Genomic DNA, 20,616 nt, shown 5'->3' on the forward strand with positions numbered 1-20,616 from the left:
AGGCACGGAGGAAAGACAAAAAGAGAGAGTGAGGTGAGAAGAAAGAACGAGCGGGAGGGACATCAAGGCAGCGGCCAGCCGCACGCTCCTTTTGGGCAAGATGCGCGCCCCAGCCTCGATCCCTCTACCTAATTCTGGTCACACACACAAAAAAAGCACGAGCCGCCAGCCCGAAGAGGCTGCAGCCGGCGCTGGCCGGCGCGGAGTGGCGGGCGCCCAGTGGGTCCCGAGCACGGAGGCAGCGAGAGGGAGAGGGAAATGGGCGTGTGGGTTGGGCCTGGCTGGCCCGAGGCCGGGCTCGGAACAAAGCCGCCCGGCTCCCCCTACCTGGAGCTGGGGCGTCGCCCCGGCGCGCGGCGCGGGGAGAGCGAGCGGCGCTCCTTCGGGACAATGGTCCCCTCCCCCGCCGTCGGGCGCCGGGTACAAAGGCGCGGAGCGGGACCGGGCGCCCGCCCGTCCGCCAAGTCAGGCAGAGGCGGGCGAGGGGACGACGGCGGCCGTCGAGGGCTACGGCCAGTCCCCATTCCGCGGGAGCACGGGCAGCCGCCTCCCCGCCGAGGTGGGGGGGGGACTCTCGCGGGCACAAAGAGGAGCGGGACCCCCGCGCCGCCACCACCCCGGGCTCCCGCCGCCGCCGACGGTGCGCGCCTCCCCGCTCGCCTCACTCACCCACAGCTCGGTGCCCCAGCTCATGGCGGAACCTGAGGCGACTGGCGCCGGCAGGCTAGCTCCCCGCTGTCCGCTCGCTCGTCCCGACTTTCCCCTCCTCAGGCTCGGGCCGGCGAGGCTCTGCCGCGGAAGGTGCCGCCCGCCACCACCGGGTTCCCCAGTGAGTGAGAGAGAGCCACGACTGGAGCGAGCCGCCGCCGCGTCCCCGCCTCCCGGCCGCGGGAGGGAGGGAGGGAAGGAGGGGGCCGGGGCAGGGGGGGGGGCGGGCCGGCGGGGAGGGGGCGGGCCGCGGTGCACGCTGGGATCGGGGCGGGCCCGCACTCGCGCGCGCAGGGACCGGCGAGGGTCTCCGCTCTGCCCGCGGCCCCCGGTCCCTCCGCGGCGTCTGGTGCGGACGCTGTCGCCGAAGCCACACTCAGACCCCTGCTCCAAGATGGAGAGGAGAGGAGGGCGTCCGCTGCCCCCTGCCTGGCTCTGAGACTCCCCCCACTCAAGCGAGGCGACCCCACACGTCAGCGTTCCCCGCCGACCACTGACAAAGAAACCTCGTCCAGACGTTCGAGCAGATGGGGCGTTTGTGTGTGTGCGTGTGTGTGTTTAGGTGAAAATCTTTCTTGTTAAGGGACTTCTCATTCCAGGCTTTGCTGCTTCAGCCTGGGGTCCTTAGGAATCACAAAAATGTGTAGAGGTCAAATGTTCATAAAGCATTTTGGATTTTCTTTCGGGGAAAAATTTTTTTTTCTTTTTTAAAGAGAAAAACGATCCGGTAATCACCTGGGGAAGTTGCCATGGTGAAAGGAGAGGCTTGGTGTAAAGCGAACCGGGCTGACACCTGCTGGAGGTGAGCCACTGTGCTAGCCCGGATTCTGGCTTGCTGAGCTCCCCTGGCGCCGATGTCACCCCTCACGGTGCCAAACACCCTGTTCAGAAACCGAGGCGTCTCTTGCCTCTGATAGGAATCTGGGATGCGGACCACCACTTCCTTTTTTCTCTCTGCTGAGTTATTTCCCAGCCTGCCTGCACTGGCAGTCAGCAAATTTGGCTGGTGCTACTAAATTACCGAGTACAGTATGCTCGGTAACTCCCTAACATATGCTTTAGTATTAATTGCTCGTTGCTTAAAACACACACACACACACACACACTCTATAACTAGTAGCGTACTCCTCAGTAGTGAGTCACGACTGACTACCGAATGTTCCAAGGTCCCCGCAACAGGCTTCGTGTCAGCATTGAAACTCCTCCCCTCCAGGACCTGGACAGGTGTCCTAGCTTCTTCCGCCCCAGCCTTCCTGTTTGCCCAGTTCTGCTCCGCCACCACCACCACCTGAGATCCAGGCAAACAGCCAGAGCTCTCCGGGCAGCGTAGCCACCACTCACCAGATTCTCTGCTGTCCTTTTCTGAACACTATTCTGATTAGGCTAAGGCTGGTTTTTAAATGCTTTTGGAGAGTCTCTGAAGCCCGGTGTAAGTCATCACCCCGGTAATCTTATTGCCTCCCCGAGCGGCTAACCTGTGCTGGGGTGGGGGTGAGAAGAGACTATCTTCCAAACACTAAGCAATACTTACTTTCCAGTCTTTTTTTTTTTTTTTTGTATTTCTCTAGTTCAAACAGAATTCTTCTTTCAAGCTCTGTCTCCCAACAGTGCTAATCTCTGCTCTCACTCTCTCTAGATAGCATGAATTTATGTAGCAATCAGAGGTTACACTAATTAGCGGTGGAAAGGACTTTCTAAATGACTGTCTCCTGTTCCAGCGCTAAGATGTATCGTACTGAAGTTCAGCCGTATAAGTTAAGATGTAGGGACAGTAATGCAAACCAAATTACACCTCTAAGAGGCGGAGGCAGTTGGATCCCCGATTTCAAGGTCAACCCAGTCTACACAGGGAGTTCAGGACAGCCAGGGCTGCGTGGACCCTGTCCCAAACAAAACAAAATAAAACAAGTTATTATTCATATTAAAACTATACTGACTACACAATTCTCTAATAAGGCAAATGTTTTGACTCCAAGATGAGCCATTTTTCATCTCCCGAAACTTGCGAACATGACCATAGGACACATCCGTGACAAGCTCCATAGAGAGCTGAGTCTTGGTAGTTTACCCAAAAGCAAGACCTGGTTCCAAGAAAGACCCCAAACCGAGACCACCCAGGAAAACACCATCCAAAGGAAATTCCTGATGTTCCAACCATTGTAGATAGGAACACCTGCCAACACACACCCATCGCTTTTCACCACAGCACCCCTAGACAAATGTCCGCCACTCAGGGGTCCTGAATCTTAGAAATCCCTCACCCCCACCTTTCTTACTATAAAGACCCAACCCCAGCTGAGCTCGGGGCTCTCTGATCAGTCCAATTCCTTGGACACTTGGAAAGTCCAAGTTTGCAAACTTGTATAAGAATAATAAAGGCTCTTTGCTTTTACGTAAGTACAGGACTCAGTCTCCTAGTTGGTCTTGGGGGGCACTCCGTGATGGGGCGTAACAATGACTCCACCATTAAAACAACTCATTTCTTACAAATGGAAGTAGATTTTGAGTTGGGGCCGTGGGCAAAGCACTTGCCCAGCATGTGAGAAGTCATGGGGTTCAATCCTTATTTCTGAAAAAGACAAGAAAAAAAAAAAAAACCTAGATTTGGTGTGATGTAGAGATTTGTCTATACTGACTACACCTGGAATTAACCAAGCCCCAGGCAGCTGGGTACACCTGTGTGGAATTTTTCCTACTGAAAACATTTGAAGAGGGAAAACCCACCTTTCTTAAGGTAGGAAGATCCACCTTAACTCTGAACCACGACTTATATCACATACTCGTTTTTTTAACCACTGCAGCCTTGTCTGTTGTATTCAGCATCTGGGATTTGACCTCCAGCACCACAAAAAAGAAAAAAGTTCTTACAACACAGGAATAAATATGTCTAGTGTTATATATTGTTTTTAAAAAATAATAATAGAATTCAAAATATACCCTACCCTATATCCATATAGGGCTGTGCATGTACAGACAAGCCCTGAGGCAGAAGTGCCTAATGGCCCCGGGGATCTTAAAGGGCCCCCCACGTGACCCACGTGAGGCACGGGTTGCATCACCTACATATAATGCAGCTGCGTGAGCCCTTGCACAAACGCATGAGCTCCGTCATCTGTGTATAATGTAGCCCCCGTCATCCCCCTGTGCGCTTGTGCTGGGCAGCCTTTAAAAGCTAGACGGCCACCTTCAGCCCTCAGCACCCCCCTCCACACACCTCCCCCCCCATGCCGACATCACCAGGCCTATACACACACCCCCATAAACTCCTAAGTGGGTTTGTGGCGTGTTCTGTTTTTCCTTCTCACTCAAACCAGGTAATTTCACTGTGAATGCTTACATTACTACAAAAAGTCTTTCATAACTTTTGCAACCCTTTGTTTCCTTTTTATATTATTGTTTTTATTGAGCTGTATATTTTCCTCTGCTCCCCTTCTACCCTCTCCCAAGGTCTCCATGCTCCCAATTTACTCAGGAGATCTTGTCTTTTTCTACTTCTTCTGTAGATTAGATTCATGTATGTCTCTCTTAGGGTCCTCTTTGTTGTCTAGGTCCTCTGGGATTGTGAATTGCAGGCTGTTTTTTTTTTTTTTTACTTTATGTTTTATTTATTTATTTATTTTTGCTTTATGTCTAACAGTCACTTATGAATGAGTGCAGATGATATTTGTCTTTCTGGGTCTGGATTATCTCACTCAATATGGTGTTTTCTAGATCCATTCATGCTCTTTCACAGTTTTAACCAATTTTACACTGTATCCCTTTTTAAAAACAGGATCTCATGTAGGCCAGCATGACCTCCAACAGGTTGCCTTGAACTCCTGGTCCTCCTGCCTCAGTGTAGGAAGGATTGATAGAGCACTGTAGTTGGATGCACGGTTTCTTTCCTGTTATGAAAAGCTCTTTGATAGAGAGCATTTTTATTTCAGGCTTGCACTCCTGGCTCTCCCGCCTCTCTAGAGGGCAGATATGCCAACACCTCCATACACTGTTTCTTTCCCTCTATGAAAAACACTTCCATAGAGGGTGTTGCTCTCCTTCAGGCTTCTGTCCCAACGCCAGTCCTTAATAAACCAAGTGATATACTTTTCCTTTTATCACATATTAACTCAAACACGAGCCCCTTTTATAATTTCTTTTTTCACTGAGTAGGCTTTTAAAAGTTTTTATTTTCAATTGATGCAAAATAACTATTGTCTTATAATTTCGTTATGTCCTTAACATTTATCTCTGACCCTTTCCAGGTTCTGTTTCCCCAAGCGAATTGTGGCTTCTTTAAAAGTCAGGCTGTAAAGCACAATTGTTCACTGTCGCATTGTGAATATGTAGTAATTCGGTAGTCCAAACACACCAAGCTCCAAACCCTTGGCTGCAAGGAAGAAACACGGCCTCGTTCAACTTAATATCTGGAGTATAGGAAGCTTCCCTCGGCATGTGTATACCAGTGTCCTCTCTGTGATTACCAACCATGCGCAATTTCTACCGCCCCAAGTACAGATAGCACAAGTAGCAATTAACTTTCTCTCATTAGAAATATCTTAATATTTTCATTAAGGCTGTGTTTTAGAGATGAAAACTTTAAAATGTGCATGGTGGGACGCGCCTGTAAGTTCCCCACTCAGAAAGTAGAAGCAGAACCATCAGAAGTTCAAGGCCATCCTCAGCTACCTAAGAGTTTGAGGGCAGTCTGGGCTACTGGAGATCCTGTTTCAACAAATGAAAAAAAAAAAAAACCTACAGAGGCAGTGTCCACAAATAAAATGATTAGTTAAGTCAGTAGTCCAGAAGATCAAGCTAAACGTGATTAGGAAGAATGGCAAAAGCTATCTTAACCTTCAAATGAAGCCCGCACAAGGAAAAGAATGCGACCAGCTCCTCAATCCCACGCCAGCCAAGGAAGGAATGGCAGTAACTAGTTAATGGTTGTCATTCCTTTCTGTGCTGTTGAGAACTGGAAGAAATCCAAACTTCAAGGGCATAGTTTAAGGTGGCTCCCCAGAGAAAAGAGAAAAACAGGAAGAAAGCGAGCAAGGTGCACAGAAGGACTAGTCTGTGCCTTCGGGGAATTCCACTCTTCAATATTAAATACAGTTAAACAGTCTCCTGTAATAGTTCTAATGAAACTTTGCAAGAAGGAAAAAAAAAAAAAACGTACCTGCTGAGCATGGTGATGATGCACGCCCGCAATCCCAGCACTCAGGAGGCAGAGGCAGGAGGACCATTGCAAGTTCAAGGCCAACCTGTTCTACACAGAGTAATATAGGAAAGCTAGCGAAAGTAATATAGGAAGACCTTATCTCCAACAAAGAAAAGAGCTATACAATCAAATGAGTTAAGTGTAAAGAGGTGAATTGCTTCTACACATGTTTGGCTTTCATTTTTGTACAGTTTTAAAAACAATTCAATACAGGACTGAAGAGATGACTTGGTGGTTAAGAGCAGTAGCTGCTCTTGTGGGTGACCTGGGCTCAGTTCCCAGCACCCACATGACATCTTATAGCACCTATAAGTCTAGTTCCAAGAGACCAGATGTCTTCTGGCATCTATGGGCACCAGGCATGTACACACTTACATGCAAACAAAATATTAATGCACATAAAACAAAATAACGTTTAGAGAATTTAAAAAGTTAAATATTTAGCTAAGTTCTCTTAAAAGCAACTGAATAAATATTACAGCTTTCTTCGGATGTTTATTTTAGTTTCTTACACTAGTTTAAAACTGTTACAAGTTGAATGATTATTTTAGAAATTTATATTATGTAATATGTATGAGTGCACGTATGTATATGCACTGTGTGAAGCACCTGGTACCTTCGGAGGCCAGAAGAGGGCATCCAATCGCCTGAAAGTGGAGTCATAGGCAGTTGTGAGCCTCTATGTGGGTGCTGGGAACTGAACTAGGGACCTCTATAAGATCAGTACAGCCACTGAGCCTTCTCCTCAGCCCTCCACTAGTTAAGTAATTGAACCACTACGGTGATTTCTCCTACTTGTTGGTTTGTTTGAAGGTTATCTGTGTTGACAAATTTTAAAATATGAATATCAACTAGCAAAAAAACCACATAGCTCTCTGTGTTATTTTTAGGAAACCCGGTTAGAGTTTGATGTGGTTGCATCCACCTGCAATCCCAGCGTGTGGGAGGTTGAGGCAGGAGGAACAGGGTTCAAGGTCATGCTAAAGCTCCATAGTTTAAAGCCAGCCTGGGCTACACAAGACCCTGTCTCAAAACAACACTATTATACTAGGGTTTATGTTCTTTCTTCCTTTACTTTGTTGTGCTATAAGGTCTCACTCTGTGGCCCAGGGTGACCTGGAACTCACTATGCAAACCAGGACGGCTCTAAACTCTTGGCTCCAAACTCATGTATCAGCCTTTGAGTGCTGGAATTACAGGCATGAACAGTGATACCTGTCTTGGAATTAAGTTTCTAATATGGGAATGTTGAAGAACATATTCAAACCATAGCATTCAGGTCCCCCAAATTATGTTCTCCTTACACAGAAAACACAATCACTCTGCCTCAATAGACCCCAAAGTCTGAATGCATTCCAGCGTCAGCTCCAAAGTCCTTAATTAGCGTCATCTAAATCAGACATGAGACTCAAGGTTTGATTTGCCTTTTCCTCCCAGTTTCTAGAGATCAAATTCAAGGCCTTATGCCAGGGGTTTTTCAGCCTTCAGAATGCTTCCAGACTTTAGTACAGGTCTTCATGTTGCGGTGATCCTCAACCATAAATTTTCTTCCATTACTACTGTTATGAATCATAATGTAAGTATCTGTGTTTTCCAATGGTCTTAGGTGACTGTAACACAGCAGCTGCTCTATGGATTACGGTATGGTTCGCAAGCAAAGCAAGGGGCTGGAGATTGAAACACACACACACACACACACAGGGATACGGATCACTCTTGAAACAAGAACACCAAGAGTGCCCCCTTGAATCAAGAATGCCAATTTGAATCAAGAACACCAACTCTATTGTGTCCCAGGGCAGCTAACATAGGGTCTCCTTGACTAATGGCCACGTCCCAGCTCTCAGCTGCAAGCCCACCAGAAACCACTCCCCTGTCTCGTGCTCAGAGCAGCTGCAAACACAGGAAAACAAGTTGTTTGCTCAAAACAGCTGCAAGCTTAGGAAAACAAGTTGTTTACAAGAAATTCATGGTCTGGGAGTTCACAGTCCCCAACAGGTGACCCCTGTAAGAAGGTTGTTTGACTCCCCCAAAGGGGTCATGACCAACAGGTTGAGAACCACTGTCTTATGCCTTTTTAGACAAGCGCCTTTGAGCTGTACCCAGCTGTTGGCTGTTGTTAAGGTTTATCTTTATGTTTTTACTTATGTGTATCGACAGGGAAGTGTGTGTGCACTGCCTCTGCAGGGTGAGCTGCCCATCCTGGGTTCTGGGAATAGAACTCAGGTCCTCCACGGGAGAGTAAATGCTCTCACCCCTGAGCTGTTAGCATTTTATTTTCGGTGAAAACTCATTATATAGCCCAGGCTAGTCTCAAACTCGCAGTCTTTCTGCTTCCGCCTTCTAAACACTGGGGTAACAGATGTGACCCAGCCTAACTGTATGATTTAGTGAGTCACCGAGTTCAGCCTGTGTGATTTATTTTGAGGCAGATTCTCCTCCAGCTGTGAGCATATGAAATCAAAACATGGTATGTGATTCTAAAATAAACTGGTGGGCTAAGTACAAGACAGACACGCTCCTTCCAAAACGGAGGGACAGGCAGGAAAGAGAATAACAGACTCTAACCTATTCTAAAGCCCAACAGGAAAGACAGCAAAATAAATCTCTTACATTCTTATTGTATTTATTATTAGTGTGTGTATGTGTGTTTGATCTGTGTGGGTGCACACACCATAGCATGCATGTAGAAGTCATAAGACAACTTCATGTGGTCGGTTCTCTCCTTCCATCTTTACTCGGGCTCCAGGGATCAAACTCAGGTCACCGGGTTTGTGCAGCAAGCACCTCTGCCCACTGAGCCATCTCAGTGATCTTTCAGTAAGTCTTAAAGCTGGGAAAAAAACCCTTTTGATTCCATGCTCCTCTCTCTGATTACACAGGATGGGCTGCTGCCAAGGACTTTGCCCCTCTGTTCCAGCTCAGGCCTGCCCATTGAACAATCTCATGCGTTAGCTTCCCTACCTATGGTTTCCCAGGCTGGTGTTTTACACTGGTGGCCTGCTGCCAGCATTCTTTCCCCGGGGAAATGTAAACAAACGCCTACTTCTCCTTATAAAACCCCAATGACAAGACAGACCAATGTATGATTCCACCAAAGCCCAACTTGTGAACCCTTGAGTTTATTGGGCTTACTAACAGAGCACGAAGAGGAGGTACCACTTACAGAATGAGTGACCCCCCCCCCAAAGCAGCCTCACTGAGTGATGGCTTCCCCATAGCTGCACAGAGAGAGGCTTCCCCTCCATGCTCCTTCCCCGACCCCCACTGCCCATGCCCAGTCTGTGTGCTCTGACACTCCTGAGCTCACTAGGCCGTGTGGAATTAGGGCATAATTGCATACAAATGTCTAGGAGCACAGGAGGGAGCTCTCGGGATCTCAGGTGAGGGTCCAGTGACTTTCCTCATCCCTCCCTCTCTTCCAAGGGAAATCAACAGTCAAGTCCTATCTCAGGGGTCTCTTGTGAGTAATCACGGTTATTGGGGTGACAACAATGGGCGGTTTGCTCAGGACCAAATTCTGCAACATGATTATTTGTCCCCTGTTCCATTAGACAGCGCTGTTCTGAGGACTTTCAGCAGGTGCTCTACCTCTGTGACGCATCTCTACCTGGAAATCTGGCTGTCTGTGACACACTTTGAAATCTAAGTGGATGTCATCCCACGATCGATCAGAGCTCTTACAGTAGGAAGGTCTATAGAGTTAGCCCCACATGGAGACTGCCAAGGCTCACTTCTGTGTCCCTTAGAATGGAAGCAAAGCCTCCACCAGAGCCTGTGTGAGCCATAGCTGGGGAAGCCAAGGAGAACTTCCCTGGGAATGCATTGGAAGAGAGTCCTAAGATGGCCCTATCTCACCCCAACCCCACAAACCGTTCTTCCCCACTAATACTCTGGACTTGGAAGAGGGGGAGCGGGCCTAATGATCTCTGAAATGCTTAAGGTCAGTCTTTCATTGCCTTGAGTAGAGCCTGGCTTCTTTCTACCCATAGTAATCACCAATGAATGGTTACTTGGCCACATACTTTATCTTCGAAATAAATTCTTTAAATGGCAGTATGATTTGAATGACTCATCACAATTCATTCTGAAATTTAATCCCCATTGTATTAAAGTGATGAAAACTTTATTCAATTGCTGTATTTGAAGGCGGCATCTCTGGAAGTAATTGGGGTTGAATGAGATTACAAAGACAGAAACACACACACACTCACACACACACTGTTCCCATGATTGTATTAGTGACTTTATAAGAAGAAAGGGTAGATTGGATTAAGGTCTTTGCTACCAAGTCAATGACCTGTCTTCGAGCCCCAGAACTCACACAGTAGAAGCAGAAGGAAAAGACTCCTACAAGTTGTCCTTTGACCTTCACTTGTATGCCTCAGCACCCTCAGGACATGGAGATGCACACACATACACACACACACATATTTACCAGGCTTTTTCTTTTGGAACCACCAACCAGCTTCCAAACCATAACAGGGAGACTTTTTATTAGTTATGAATGTTCAACCTAGCTTTGGCTGTTTTCTGGCTAGCTCTTTTAACTTAAATTAACTTGTTTCTCTTTAATCTACCTTTTGCCTTGGGAATTTTTTTCTTTCCTTCTGTATATCTTACTTTCACTACTTCACTACTTGTTAGCAGTTTCCTGGCTTCTGTTCCCAGGTATCCCTCTGCCCTCCTTGTTCTCTTCTCTCTTCTAGTCTAGATTTCTCCTCCTATTTATTCTCTCTGCCTGCCAGTCCCACCTATCCTTTCTCTGCTTAGCTATTGGCCATTCGGTTCTTTATTAGACCAATCAGGAGCCTTAGGTAGGCAAAGTGACAAGTGCAACACATGTTTACATAATGAAGCCAACACAGTACGAGCACATGTAACACACCCTTACACTGTTAAACAAGTGAAACAGAAATAAGTGTAACGCACCTTTACACAGTTAAAATAATATTCCACACCATAAACAAATACAGCACAGATTTGCCTAGTTAAGAAAATATCCCACAACACACATAAATAAATGTAATTTTAAAAAGAAAAAGATGAGAATCCAAGTAAACAAACTTACTCTGTCTTGCCATGTGATGCCCTGGATGGCCTTGGGACTCTGAGGAGAGTCAACCAGAGCAGGAAGGGCCTCCGAAGATGTGGCTGCTCCATCCTGAACTTCCCAGCTACCAGAGCAGGAAACCAAACAAGCTTTGTGATTTAATCTGTGGTATTCGGTTACAGCAACAGAAAACAAAGTAAGACACGTGGCCAAGTTAAGAGCATTCCAAATCTTTCTGCTCTGCTATCCTTTTAGCTTTCAGTGCCTTCCATTGCTCGTGCCAGGCAAGTGCGGATCCACCACTTAGCTCCATCCCTGGTGCTAGGTGGTGCCCCGCCCCTTTCTGAGATAGCGTCTGCTAGCCTCAGATTGGCCTTGGGCCCAGAGCTTCCTGCCCCTTCCTCATTCTCCTCTAAATTGCTGGCATTGTGCATATGTGCCACCATACTTGGCTATATAAATCCCATCTTTAAACCATTTCTTTTTTTCTCTCTCTTTTTGCTGTGGTGGTTAAATGTAGCCATGCAGCCTCTTCAGTATTTTGTTGCTTAGCGATGTCTTCTGTTGGATGCTCTAGTTTATTGCTCTTGAATTCTACTTTCCTGGAGTCCAGGAAATAAATGGAGTTCTACCATGTTCTTTCCAACTGTGTAACAAGATTGGTCTTAAACTCTAGTGTTTTGTTTTGTTTTGTTTGATTATTTTCTTCTTTGTGTAGATGGGTGTTTTGCCTGTGTATGTCTGCCACTACTACTGGGTGTATAGCCAAGATGACTAGATAAGAAATAGGACAGAGTTCTGGTCTTCAAGTCCCATTCTTATCCCCAGCTCCCACCCCCAGAAAGCGCAGGTGGTCACTGCCCTTTCCCCTAGTAAACTTTTCAATGTTATGGGCAGTTGAGCCCTTACAAAGGTTCACGCATCTAATTATTGAATTGTGGGAAGAGGGCTTCTAAGAAAGCTTCCACCTATTCTACAAAGAACACTTTCCCCACCACCCTGAGAGCGGGGAAGGGGAGGAAGGATGGCAGACCAGGACTTGACACTCAATTCTGTCCACCCCCACTCTGGAGAGGGCACCTCCTCTCCACGCTGCTTCCTCGTCTCTTCAAATACACCGTGAGTATTTGCTCGCTCTGCCTGTGACTTGGCATGAGTTCTCTTCTTTAGGGAGCACAAGGTCCTACACAACTGCTCTGGTTGGGGTGAGAGCGGGGTGAGGAGGTGTCTGTCATCTACAATTTATATACCCTCTAGCTCAGACCCAACTAAGGTTTTTGGCTGGGGCTCAAACCTAGGACTTTGTACACTGCAGGCAACATTCTGGCATTGAATTGTATCTCCAGCCCTTTTTAGCTAAGATTCTAATTCTGATTTCAAAACACATGTAGCTCAAGACTTAGATATTTCTGAAGGAGTTTGCCTTCATATGTTACCTAGGTCATCTCTAAAACAAACTATTGGTTGAAGTAATCTGTAAGATTCTCAAACTTAGCAGCTAAAAGTACAGAATTACCATTTAAATTCCAAGTTCAGAAACTAAAAGGATTGCCTAGAATGCTTTACACAATTATGCTTCAATTGATGATGGGGACACATTTTGAGAAACGCCTCATTGGGCAGTTGCATCCAAGTGCCTTTACCTGAACTAAGACAGAGATCTTACTAGCTGAAATCATAGGGGACCATACACCGCGTCAGCCCCAGCAACACTGTCAGGTGGCATTGATTAAACTAGAAAATCACCTTCTTATCTGAAATTCAAATTTAATAGAGAATCCCGTATTTATCTGGAAACATCAAATATTCATGCTTTAAACCCCCAAGGTCAAGGGCATTTGAATAGACTTATCTACGCTATGGATTTCAGAGATTTAATGAATCAGTAACGTTGTCTATAAATGATGCCTGTTTGTTGTTTGAGACAGGGTTTCTTTGCCTACATAGTTTTGCACTACATAGTCAAAGATGACCTTGAACTCCTGAGTATCCTGTGCCTACCTCCCAAGGAGGAGAATCTCAGACCTGCACCAACAAGTCCGGCTTATAAAATATTTTTAATAGGTATGTCTGTAGTTCTTCTCCCGGGGAGAGGAGGGAGGGCTTTATTAGTGACTCTTCATAAAAGAGTTTGCTCTGACAAGGTTTAAAACAGTAGGCAGAGGGTGCTTTCCCTTCTGTCTGAAAGAGGAAGGAGCATGGATGTGGTGGCTCATACCTGTGATCCCAGCACTTGGGAAGACGAAGAAGTCCTCAGTTCAGAGACAGCCTACGGTCCATAGTGAGTTCGAGCCCAGCCTGGACTACAAGAGTGAGACCCTGTCTCAAAAACTCAAAAAGAAAAAAAGAGAAAAGAAAAAAAGAAAAAAAAGAAAAGTAAATTTTCAGCCCAGAATACAGACTACTTACGAAAAGACTCACAGGAAGGAGACCAGAGGAACTAAGAGATGAGAAGAGAAAGGTCTTCCAGACCACTGTTACTCTTTTGTGCTATTTGATTTTCTCACAAGGCACATACTTTATTTATTTAAAAGAGTTTGCAGCTACAGAATCACAGTAACAAACCCTACCAGTACCCGGGCCCTCCCCTGGGTCTAGGAAGCCAGAAGTTCTAATGCTGTAGCATGTCGTGATTTGACAGCAAGAACAAACACCTTCTCCCAGTGGCCTTGACCTACATAGTCGAAGAACACAAACGCAGAAACCTCTCATGATACACATGTCATCCTTTGAATATCTCTAAAAAGAGTCAAAAGGAAGAATGAGTCTCTTCACGTGAGCCAGGGAGTTCTGTTCCGCACTCTTACGCGGTGAGCCGAAGCACTCCGCCCTCAGTTTGGGGTGAGACCGGAAGCTCCGAGGGCCCCAGTTTCAGGCTCAGGACAACAGACCCGTAATTAATAACCTTGGCCACCAGATCCCGACTAGAGGCCATTAAGCCTTTATTTATGCCTCTAATAAGCAAGCTGCTTTTTCCTCGCTTGCACTGGGCAGGGCCAAGAATAACAAGAGCCGGAAGTCCTGCCACTCCTGGAAACTTCCCGTGTGTTCTGGCATCGCCCAGCCTGCTTCAAGGTGACACGCCACCTGCTCACAACTGACCTCACTGACCGAGCAAATGCCAGTAGACAGTCAAGGATTTCTTGATGGGAAACTGCGTCGCCAGCTAGGATGGCGACAGCCCCGAGATCACTGTTCTGGAGTCCACGGCAGAAGCAGTGCCCCTTTATTGGTACCTCTGCCCGTCTCAGCAAAACTGGCAGCCAAGAAGTTCTTTGAAGGCAAACGTGCAATCTGATGAAAGCAAAACAAAACAAAAAGCCAAAACAAAACAAAACAAAACAAAAACTGTTTATGAGGCCTGGAGTGTCAACTCAGCAGTTAAGAGCACTTGCAGCTCTTGCAGAGGACCTGGGTTCCCTTCCCGTGTTCACACCAGGCGGCTCACAACCACCCGTAATTCCCAATGCCCCAGCAGCTTTCCGACCTCCACGGGCACTTTCTCTCACACACAGAAACCCATACCTGCACCCAGACACACGTACATGTAGTTAAAAATAAACAATTTTAATGCATATAGATTTTTTTTAAAAAAAAATCTGTTTATTCCTTTTCTCAGTGTTCTGTTTCTGTCTGATGTATCCAGAAGAAAGAAATACCACAAGTTATACAATACCATGCAGTTGATTATATTCACAAAGCCAGCCGGGGCACTGCTAGGAACCCTGGCTCTAGAAATATGTTTTCTTTTGACACTATTCCTGGGGTTACTCAATCTCTAAACTGGGCAATTTCTGTAACTATTTCATGTATTCTTTGGGAGGTAGAGGTCTGAGTCTCCCATACTGGTCCTGGTAATTATAGAGAATCCTTAAGATAGTTTTGAGGGTTTGTTTGGCTTGCCTGGATTTGTTTCAGGTGTCTGTGCGTTAGATGGGGTTTGTTATATGGTACAGGCTGATTCAGAATCTTCCCAGCCCAGTTTAGTGAATTCTGGGATTATGATGCCTCTACCACACCAGACAAGTTTTGTGTGTGTGTGTGTGTGTGTGTGTGTGTGTGTGTGTGTGTGTGTGTGTGTGTCTTGCCGACAGTAGTCTGTTTACTGTGTGTGTACCTGGGGTTTGTCAAGGCCAGAAGAGGGATTCAGATCCCCTGGAACTGGAATTACAGCCACTGTGAGCTGTCACGTGACTGCTGGGAACAAAACATAACTCTCTGCAAAAGCAGCAAGGGCCCTAACTGCGGAGGCATCTCTACACTCTCCAGTCCCCTAAGGAGATATTTTTAATAAAAAGATAAACTGTAGAATTGTGATTTTTTTTACCTGTGCGTGTGTGTGTGTGCACATGTGTGCCTGTGTGAGCATGTGTGTGCCTATTATTCCATTCTTGTTTGCTTTCAAAGTATAAAGAAACAGGATTAGAGGAGACTAAACGCAAGTCTTAGAGAGGGCTCAGTGTTTAACTGCACTTGCTGTTTCTGTAGGAGACCTGGCTTTCTTTCTCAGCACCGCATCGGCTGGCTCACAGCCACTGCGACTCCTGTGCAGAATCCAAAATCCTCTTCTAGCTTCCACAGCTACTGCGAGCATGCGCAGGCAGACAAGCAGGCACGCAAACTTACACATGAACAAAACCAAAGTGCTAAAACAGAGATCTTAAAATAACTACTGCGAAATATTGTTAACTTATTATTATTATTATTATTATATAAGAAGAATGGAGAAGAGCCAATTACTTTAGATTTGTGTAATACACAGAAAGTTGTGTAGACTGCCCTTGACAAACACTGTTCACCCCAGACTAGCCTTGGACTCACAGCCCTGCTGACTAAGCCTCCCAAGCGGTTGAATTGTAGGCATTTGCCCCAATTCCAATCACAGGTTTCTGAAATTAACAAATGCTCTCAAACATCAAGTTTTGGACAGTTCACACGGAAATGGTGTCAATTGACTACCATTTTCTTTTTTTCTTAAATATTTATTTATTTATTATGTATACAATATTCTGTCTGCATGTATGCCTGCAGGCCAGAAGAGGGCATCAGATCTCACTACAGATGGTTGTGGGCCACCATGTGGTTGCTGGGAATTGAACTCAGGACCTTTGGAAAAGCAGGCAATGCTCTTAACCGCTGAACCATTTCTCCAGCCCCCTGACTACCATTTTCAACCTTGTTCAGAAATCCGGATTCAGTGAATTACTTTCCAAATGAGCAAACCGACCGTACTGACAGCACCCAGTGCCTGAGGAAGGAAGATCACCAGCTGCAGACCAGTTCAGGTGAGGTGTCAAGTTCGAGGCCAGCCTGGGCTCTCTAATGAGATGTTTGCACCAAAGCAATCAATAAACAGAGTTCAGAAAGATTAGGGCAACTGTGGCTCCACCACGCCGAGCAATAAAACCAACACTGGTGAATGGATTTGTTAGTTACACATTGAACAATACACAAAAGACGGCAAACTTAAAATACAGAGAAAGCCATTTAACTGCAACTCCTAAACTTGTAACATAAAGTGTCATTTTTGAGAGAGCGTCCAGTTCCTAGCCCGGGATGACCTTGTCTCCCACGCATTGAGATTACAGGCATTTGAGATTACAAGCACGTACCCCCAAGCCTTGCCCTCATTTTTTTCTGTTGTTACCTTCCTAAATATTTAAACTTGCAGAAAAATCATACAGTGTATCAACGCAAGACATTTCATGTATTCCAGTGCATCCACTACTTACCAAGGTTTGGATAGGGTGGAAGTCCATAAGATAAAACCATTCTGAGAAAATACACACGCAGCCAAGACTCTCGAGAAATAGGAAGCGTGTTACCCTGCCTCGAAAGAAGAAATTATGTTACAAAGTATGGAAATCATTTTAGATTACAATACCTCTCGTCTAAAATCACACAATTAGGCTTTTAAGTTTTACTCTCGATTGTGGAGCGTGTGGAGGTTGTAAACCACGGCGCCATTGTGGAAGTCAAAGCCTCACCACGGGAGCCGGTTCTCGCCTTCCTTCCACCATTGCTGGTGCCAGAGGCTGAACTCAGATCCTCGGGCAACAGGCACCTTTACCCCCTGAGTCATGTCACTGGCCTACAGGTAGATGCCTGTCACTACAAATACATGGTCAGCAACAGACGGCTCATCAGCCAAAGATACCTGCTACCACACCTGAAAACCTGAGTCCAAGCCCCAGAACCCAGGTGGCGGAAGGTGAAAACTGATGCCTGCTAGCTGTCCTTGGTATTAAATGCTGTGGCATGGGTATGCCCACACAACACACAATAAATAAATAAAAGATTTAAACTGTGGGTCTCACTATTAAACGCGTGGAAAGGGGACTCTTGTTTATTGACTTTCACCCGTTCCCGCCATAAGGAGAGAGGGAGGGAAAGCATTTGGCTTCACTGTGTCTGTGTTCTAATGAGTTAATATGTTGGTATTTCCTAATCTAGATAACATCTTCAAAGGCTTGAGCCAGGGCAGTCACAAAGACATATTAATCCAATCTTTGAGGATGGTAATTAGCGCTGCAGGTATGCAGGGTCAGTTCTAAGCCTTCATAATCTACTTGACTTCAAACAAATTGTTTATCCTCCGTTTGAATTCCTTTAAGGGGAAAAAAGGGAACCTTAGACCTCTCAGACAATTCAATACATCTTGGCTCGTGATGAAATTATTCCGTGTGATAACCAGGCATGATCAGAGTTTAGCTCCTCCATTCTCAGTCCCACCGTGTGGTAGCCCAGGTTCTCCTGTTCATGCAACATGTGAACATATAACAAACGTGTTCTAGCCATGTGGCGGCTTGGGCACCGTTGTTCTCACGCCTGCTGTGTCCTTGGGCTGCAGCGTGGCCGGGACATGCCTGTTGTCACACCTGCTGTGTTTCAGGGCTGCCCTGTAGTTTTCTATGCACACCTGTTTGCCGGCTGGCCATTTCCATATCGCCACCATGTGACGGCTCAAGCCTGCCTGCTTGCTGGCTTTCTGTGTCCTACGGCTGCCATGTGGTGGCCTGTGCACGCCCGTTCACACACCTGCCGTGTGCTAGACCCACCAAGTAACGGCATAGTCACAATGCCTATTGTCAGCTTACACTCACCTGTTGGAGCACACCCCACTGCCCAGGGCCGCCACACGTCGGTGGGAGTGCGCTTATTCCCATGCCTGGGGCGTTCCAGAGACACAATGTGTTGGCACAGGCGCCTTTGTTCACCAGCCTCCTGAGTTACAGCATTGTTGTAAAAGTCTAGGTGAGCTCCGCACTCACACATGAGCCACATATCGGCTACATCGTGTTGCAGCGCACCTGGCAGCCATGTTCCGGGTCTGCAAAGCGTGGGAGTGGGTTTGCCCGCAAGTTGTGTCCCAGCATCTCCAGGTGCATGCCAGGCTCACCTATTGACACTTTTCTGTGCCTCAGTATCTCCATGTAGTGGCCCGGGCATTTCTGTTCACAGGTTTGCGGTGTTTCAATGCTGCCACCTGGTGACATACTCCTATTCACGTGTCTGTTGTGTCCCAGTGCTGCCCCCTGGTGGCCTGTGCACGTATGTTCACTCGTCTGTTGTGTCCCAGTGCTGCCCCCTCGTGGCCTGTGCACGTATGTTCACGTGTCTGTTGTGTCCCAGTGCTGCCCCCTCGTGGCCTGTGCATGTATGTTCACTCGTCTGTTGTGTCCCAGTGCTGCCCCCTGGTGGCCTGTGCATGTATGTTCACCCGTCTGTTTTGTCCCAGTGCTGCCACCTTGTGGCCTTGCATGTATGTTCACCCGTCTGTTTTGTCCCAGTGCTGCCACCTTGTGGCCTGTGCATGTATGTTCACCCGTCTGTTGTGTCCCAGTGCTGCCACCTGGTGGCCTGTGCATGTATGTTCACCCGTCTGTTTTGTCCCAGTGCTGCCACCTGGTGGCCTGTGCATGTATGGTCACTCGTCTGTTGTGTCCCAGTGCTGCCATCTGGTGGCCTGTTTACATATCCGTTTACATACTTGCCATGCCACAAAGCTACCATGTGTTGACCTGGACATGCATGTTTGAATGCCTGCTGTGTTCCAGTGCTATCACTAGGCTGCCTGGGCACACCTGTTCACATGCATTCTGTGTCCTTATGCTGCCGCAGGGTGTCCTAGGCTCACTTGTTAGCATGCATGCTGGGTCCCAGTCCCAATATGTGTGTGTGTGTGTGTGTGTGTGTGTGTGTGTGTGTGTGTGTGTTGGGTAGGGTATGTCTGTATTCAGACTTGCCATATCCTTGTGCTACAATGTGGTGGTGTGGAGATGCCTGGTTAAGCCTGCCCCATCCCAATACCTACCACTTCATGGCCTGCGACTACGTTTGCATGACTGCTGTGTCCCAATGCTACAACACTGTGGCTTAGGGAACCCATTTGGTTGCCTGCTGTGACCTAGGGCCACCAAACAATGCCACATCCTAGTGCAACCTCTTGGAGGCCTGAGCATGCCTATTGGCGGAGAAAGTGTTTCCCAGTGCCGCTGTATTTGGGTGCAGAATCCCTAGTTTGCACATCTGCCGTGTCCAAGTACCACGCTGTGGCAGAATAGCCCTGGAGCTCAAATGTGTGCCATGTGCACGGCTGTGTGGTGGCCTGGGCCCCGCCTGCTCTCCTGGGAGTCAAATCTCAGTGCTGCCTCGTGGGAGCGCTGGTTCTCCCGTTCACATGGCATCCATGTTTGAGCGTTGCCATGTGGGAGGTGTGCTCACCTGCCATACTCCAGCTGTGTCCCTGTGCCTCGCTCTCTGCTGGCCCGCCATGCCCAATGCGTTTGCACTGGCAGTGACCCAGCCCTGTGCTGTGGCAGTCTGGATTCACCCAGGTGTACACAAGCCAAGTCCCAGCTCTGCCATGTTGTAGCATTGGTTTTCCTGTTCATGTAACAGCCATGTTCCAGGGCCACAATATGGGGGAGAGGGTCATCTGTTGGGAGGCAAGTGTGTCCCCGTACCCCCATGTGGTGGCTAAGCTCATCCTATTTGAACTCCCGCCCTGTCCCTTCACTCCCATGTGATGGCCTAGGTTTGCCTGCTTGTTGAGTTCCTTCGCTACTATGGAGTAGCCTGGGCGAGCCTGTCAAATACCTGCCATGTCAGAGTGCTGCTGTGTGACAGCTCAGGCACTGCTAGGTAGAGGTCTGGAATGTCTGTTTGCATGCCTGCCATGTTTCCGAGCCATGATGTGGTGGCCTGGGCAAGCCTGTCACATGCCTGCTGTATCTCAACCCTGCCAAGTTGCAGCCCTGGTCAGGCCTGTTCTGTAGCCTACTGGGTCTTAGGGCCATCAAGCGATGGGCAAGGATTCAGCACAGAATTCTACCAGATTTTCAAAACACATTTAATACCAAATATTCTTCAAATTATTGCATAAGACAGAAACAGAAGGAACATTGCCCAATTCTTTTTACAAGGCCACAATTACCCTGATACCAAAATTACCACATAAATACACAACCAAAGAAGAAAATTCCAGACCCATTTCCCTTATGAACAGAGAAGCAAGAATTCCCAGTAAAATAACTGCAAAAGGTAACATATCAAGATCACCATGACCAAGCAGGCTTTATCCTAGAGATAAGTGATGGTTTAACATACAGAAATATAACTCACTGTATCATCAGGATGAAAGATGAAAACTACATGATCA

The 20,616-nt window shown here is 47.1% G+C and overlaps 1 protein-coding gene across 3 annotated transcripts in view; it reads right to left on the bottom strand.

Annotated features, from left to right (window-relative positions):
* The window catches only part of Fnbp1l (formin binding protein 1 like), a 71,749-nt gene extending 70,856 nt beyond the window's left edge, over window positions 1-893 (bottom strand). For all 3 annotated transcript variants that reach the window (XM_050156756.1, XM_050156667.1, XM_050156834.1), the window contains exon 1: window positions 670-893. In XM_050156756.1, coding sequence (XP_050012713.1) covers window positions 670-693 — 24 coding nt within the window. In that variant the 5' untranslated portion in view covers window positions 694-893. The remainder of the gene's footprint in view (window positions 1-669) is intronic.
* Between the last annotated feature and the right edge of the window lie 19,723 nt (window positions 894-20,616).

Source organism: Alexandromys fortis, unplaced genomic scaffold, assembly GCF_014885135.2.
Source record: "Alexandromys fortis isolate MF-2015 unplaced genomic scaffold, M_Fortis_MF-2015_v1.1 scaffold_19, whole genome shotgun sequence".
Classification (NCBI taxonomy): domain Eukaryota; kingdom Metazoa; phylum Chordata; class Mammalia; order Rodentia; family Cricetidae; genus Alexandromys; species Alexandromys fortis.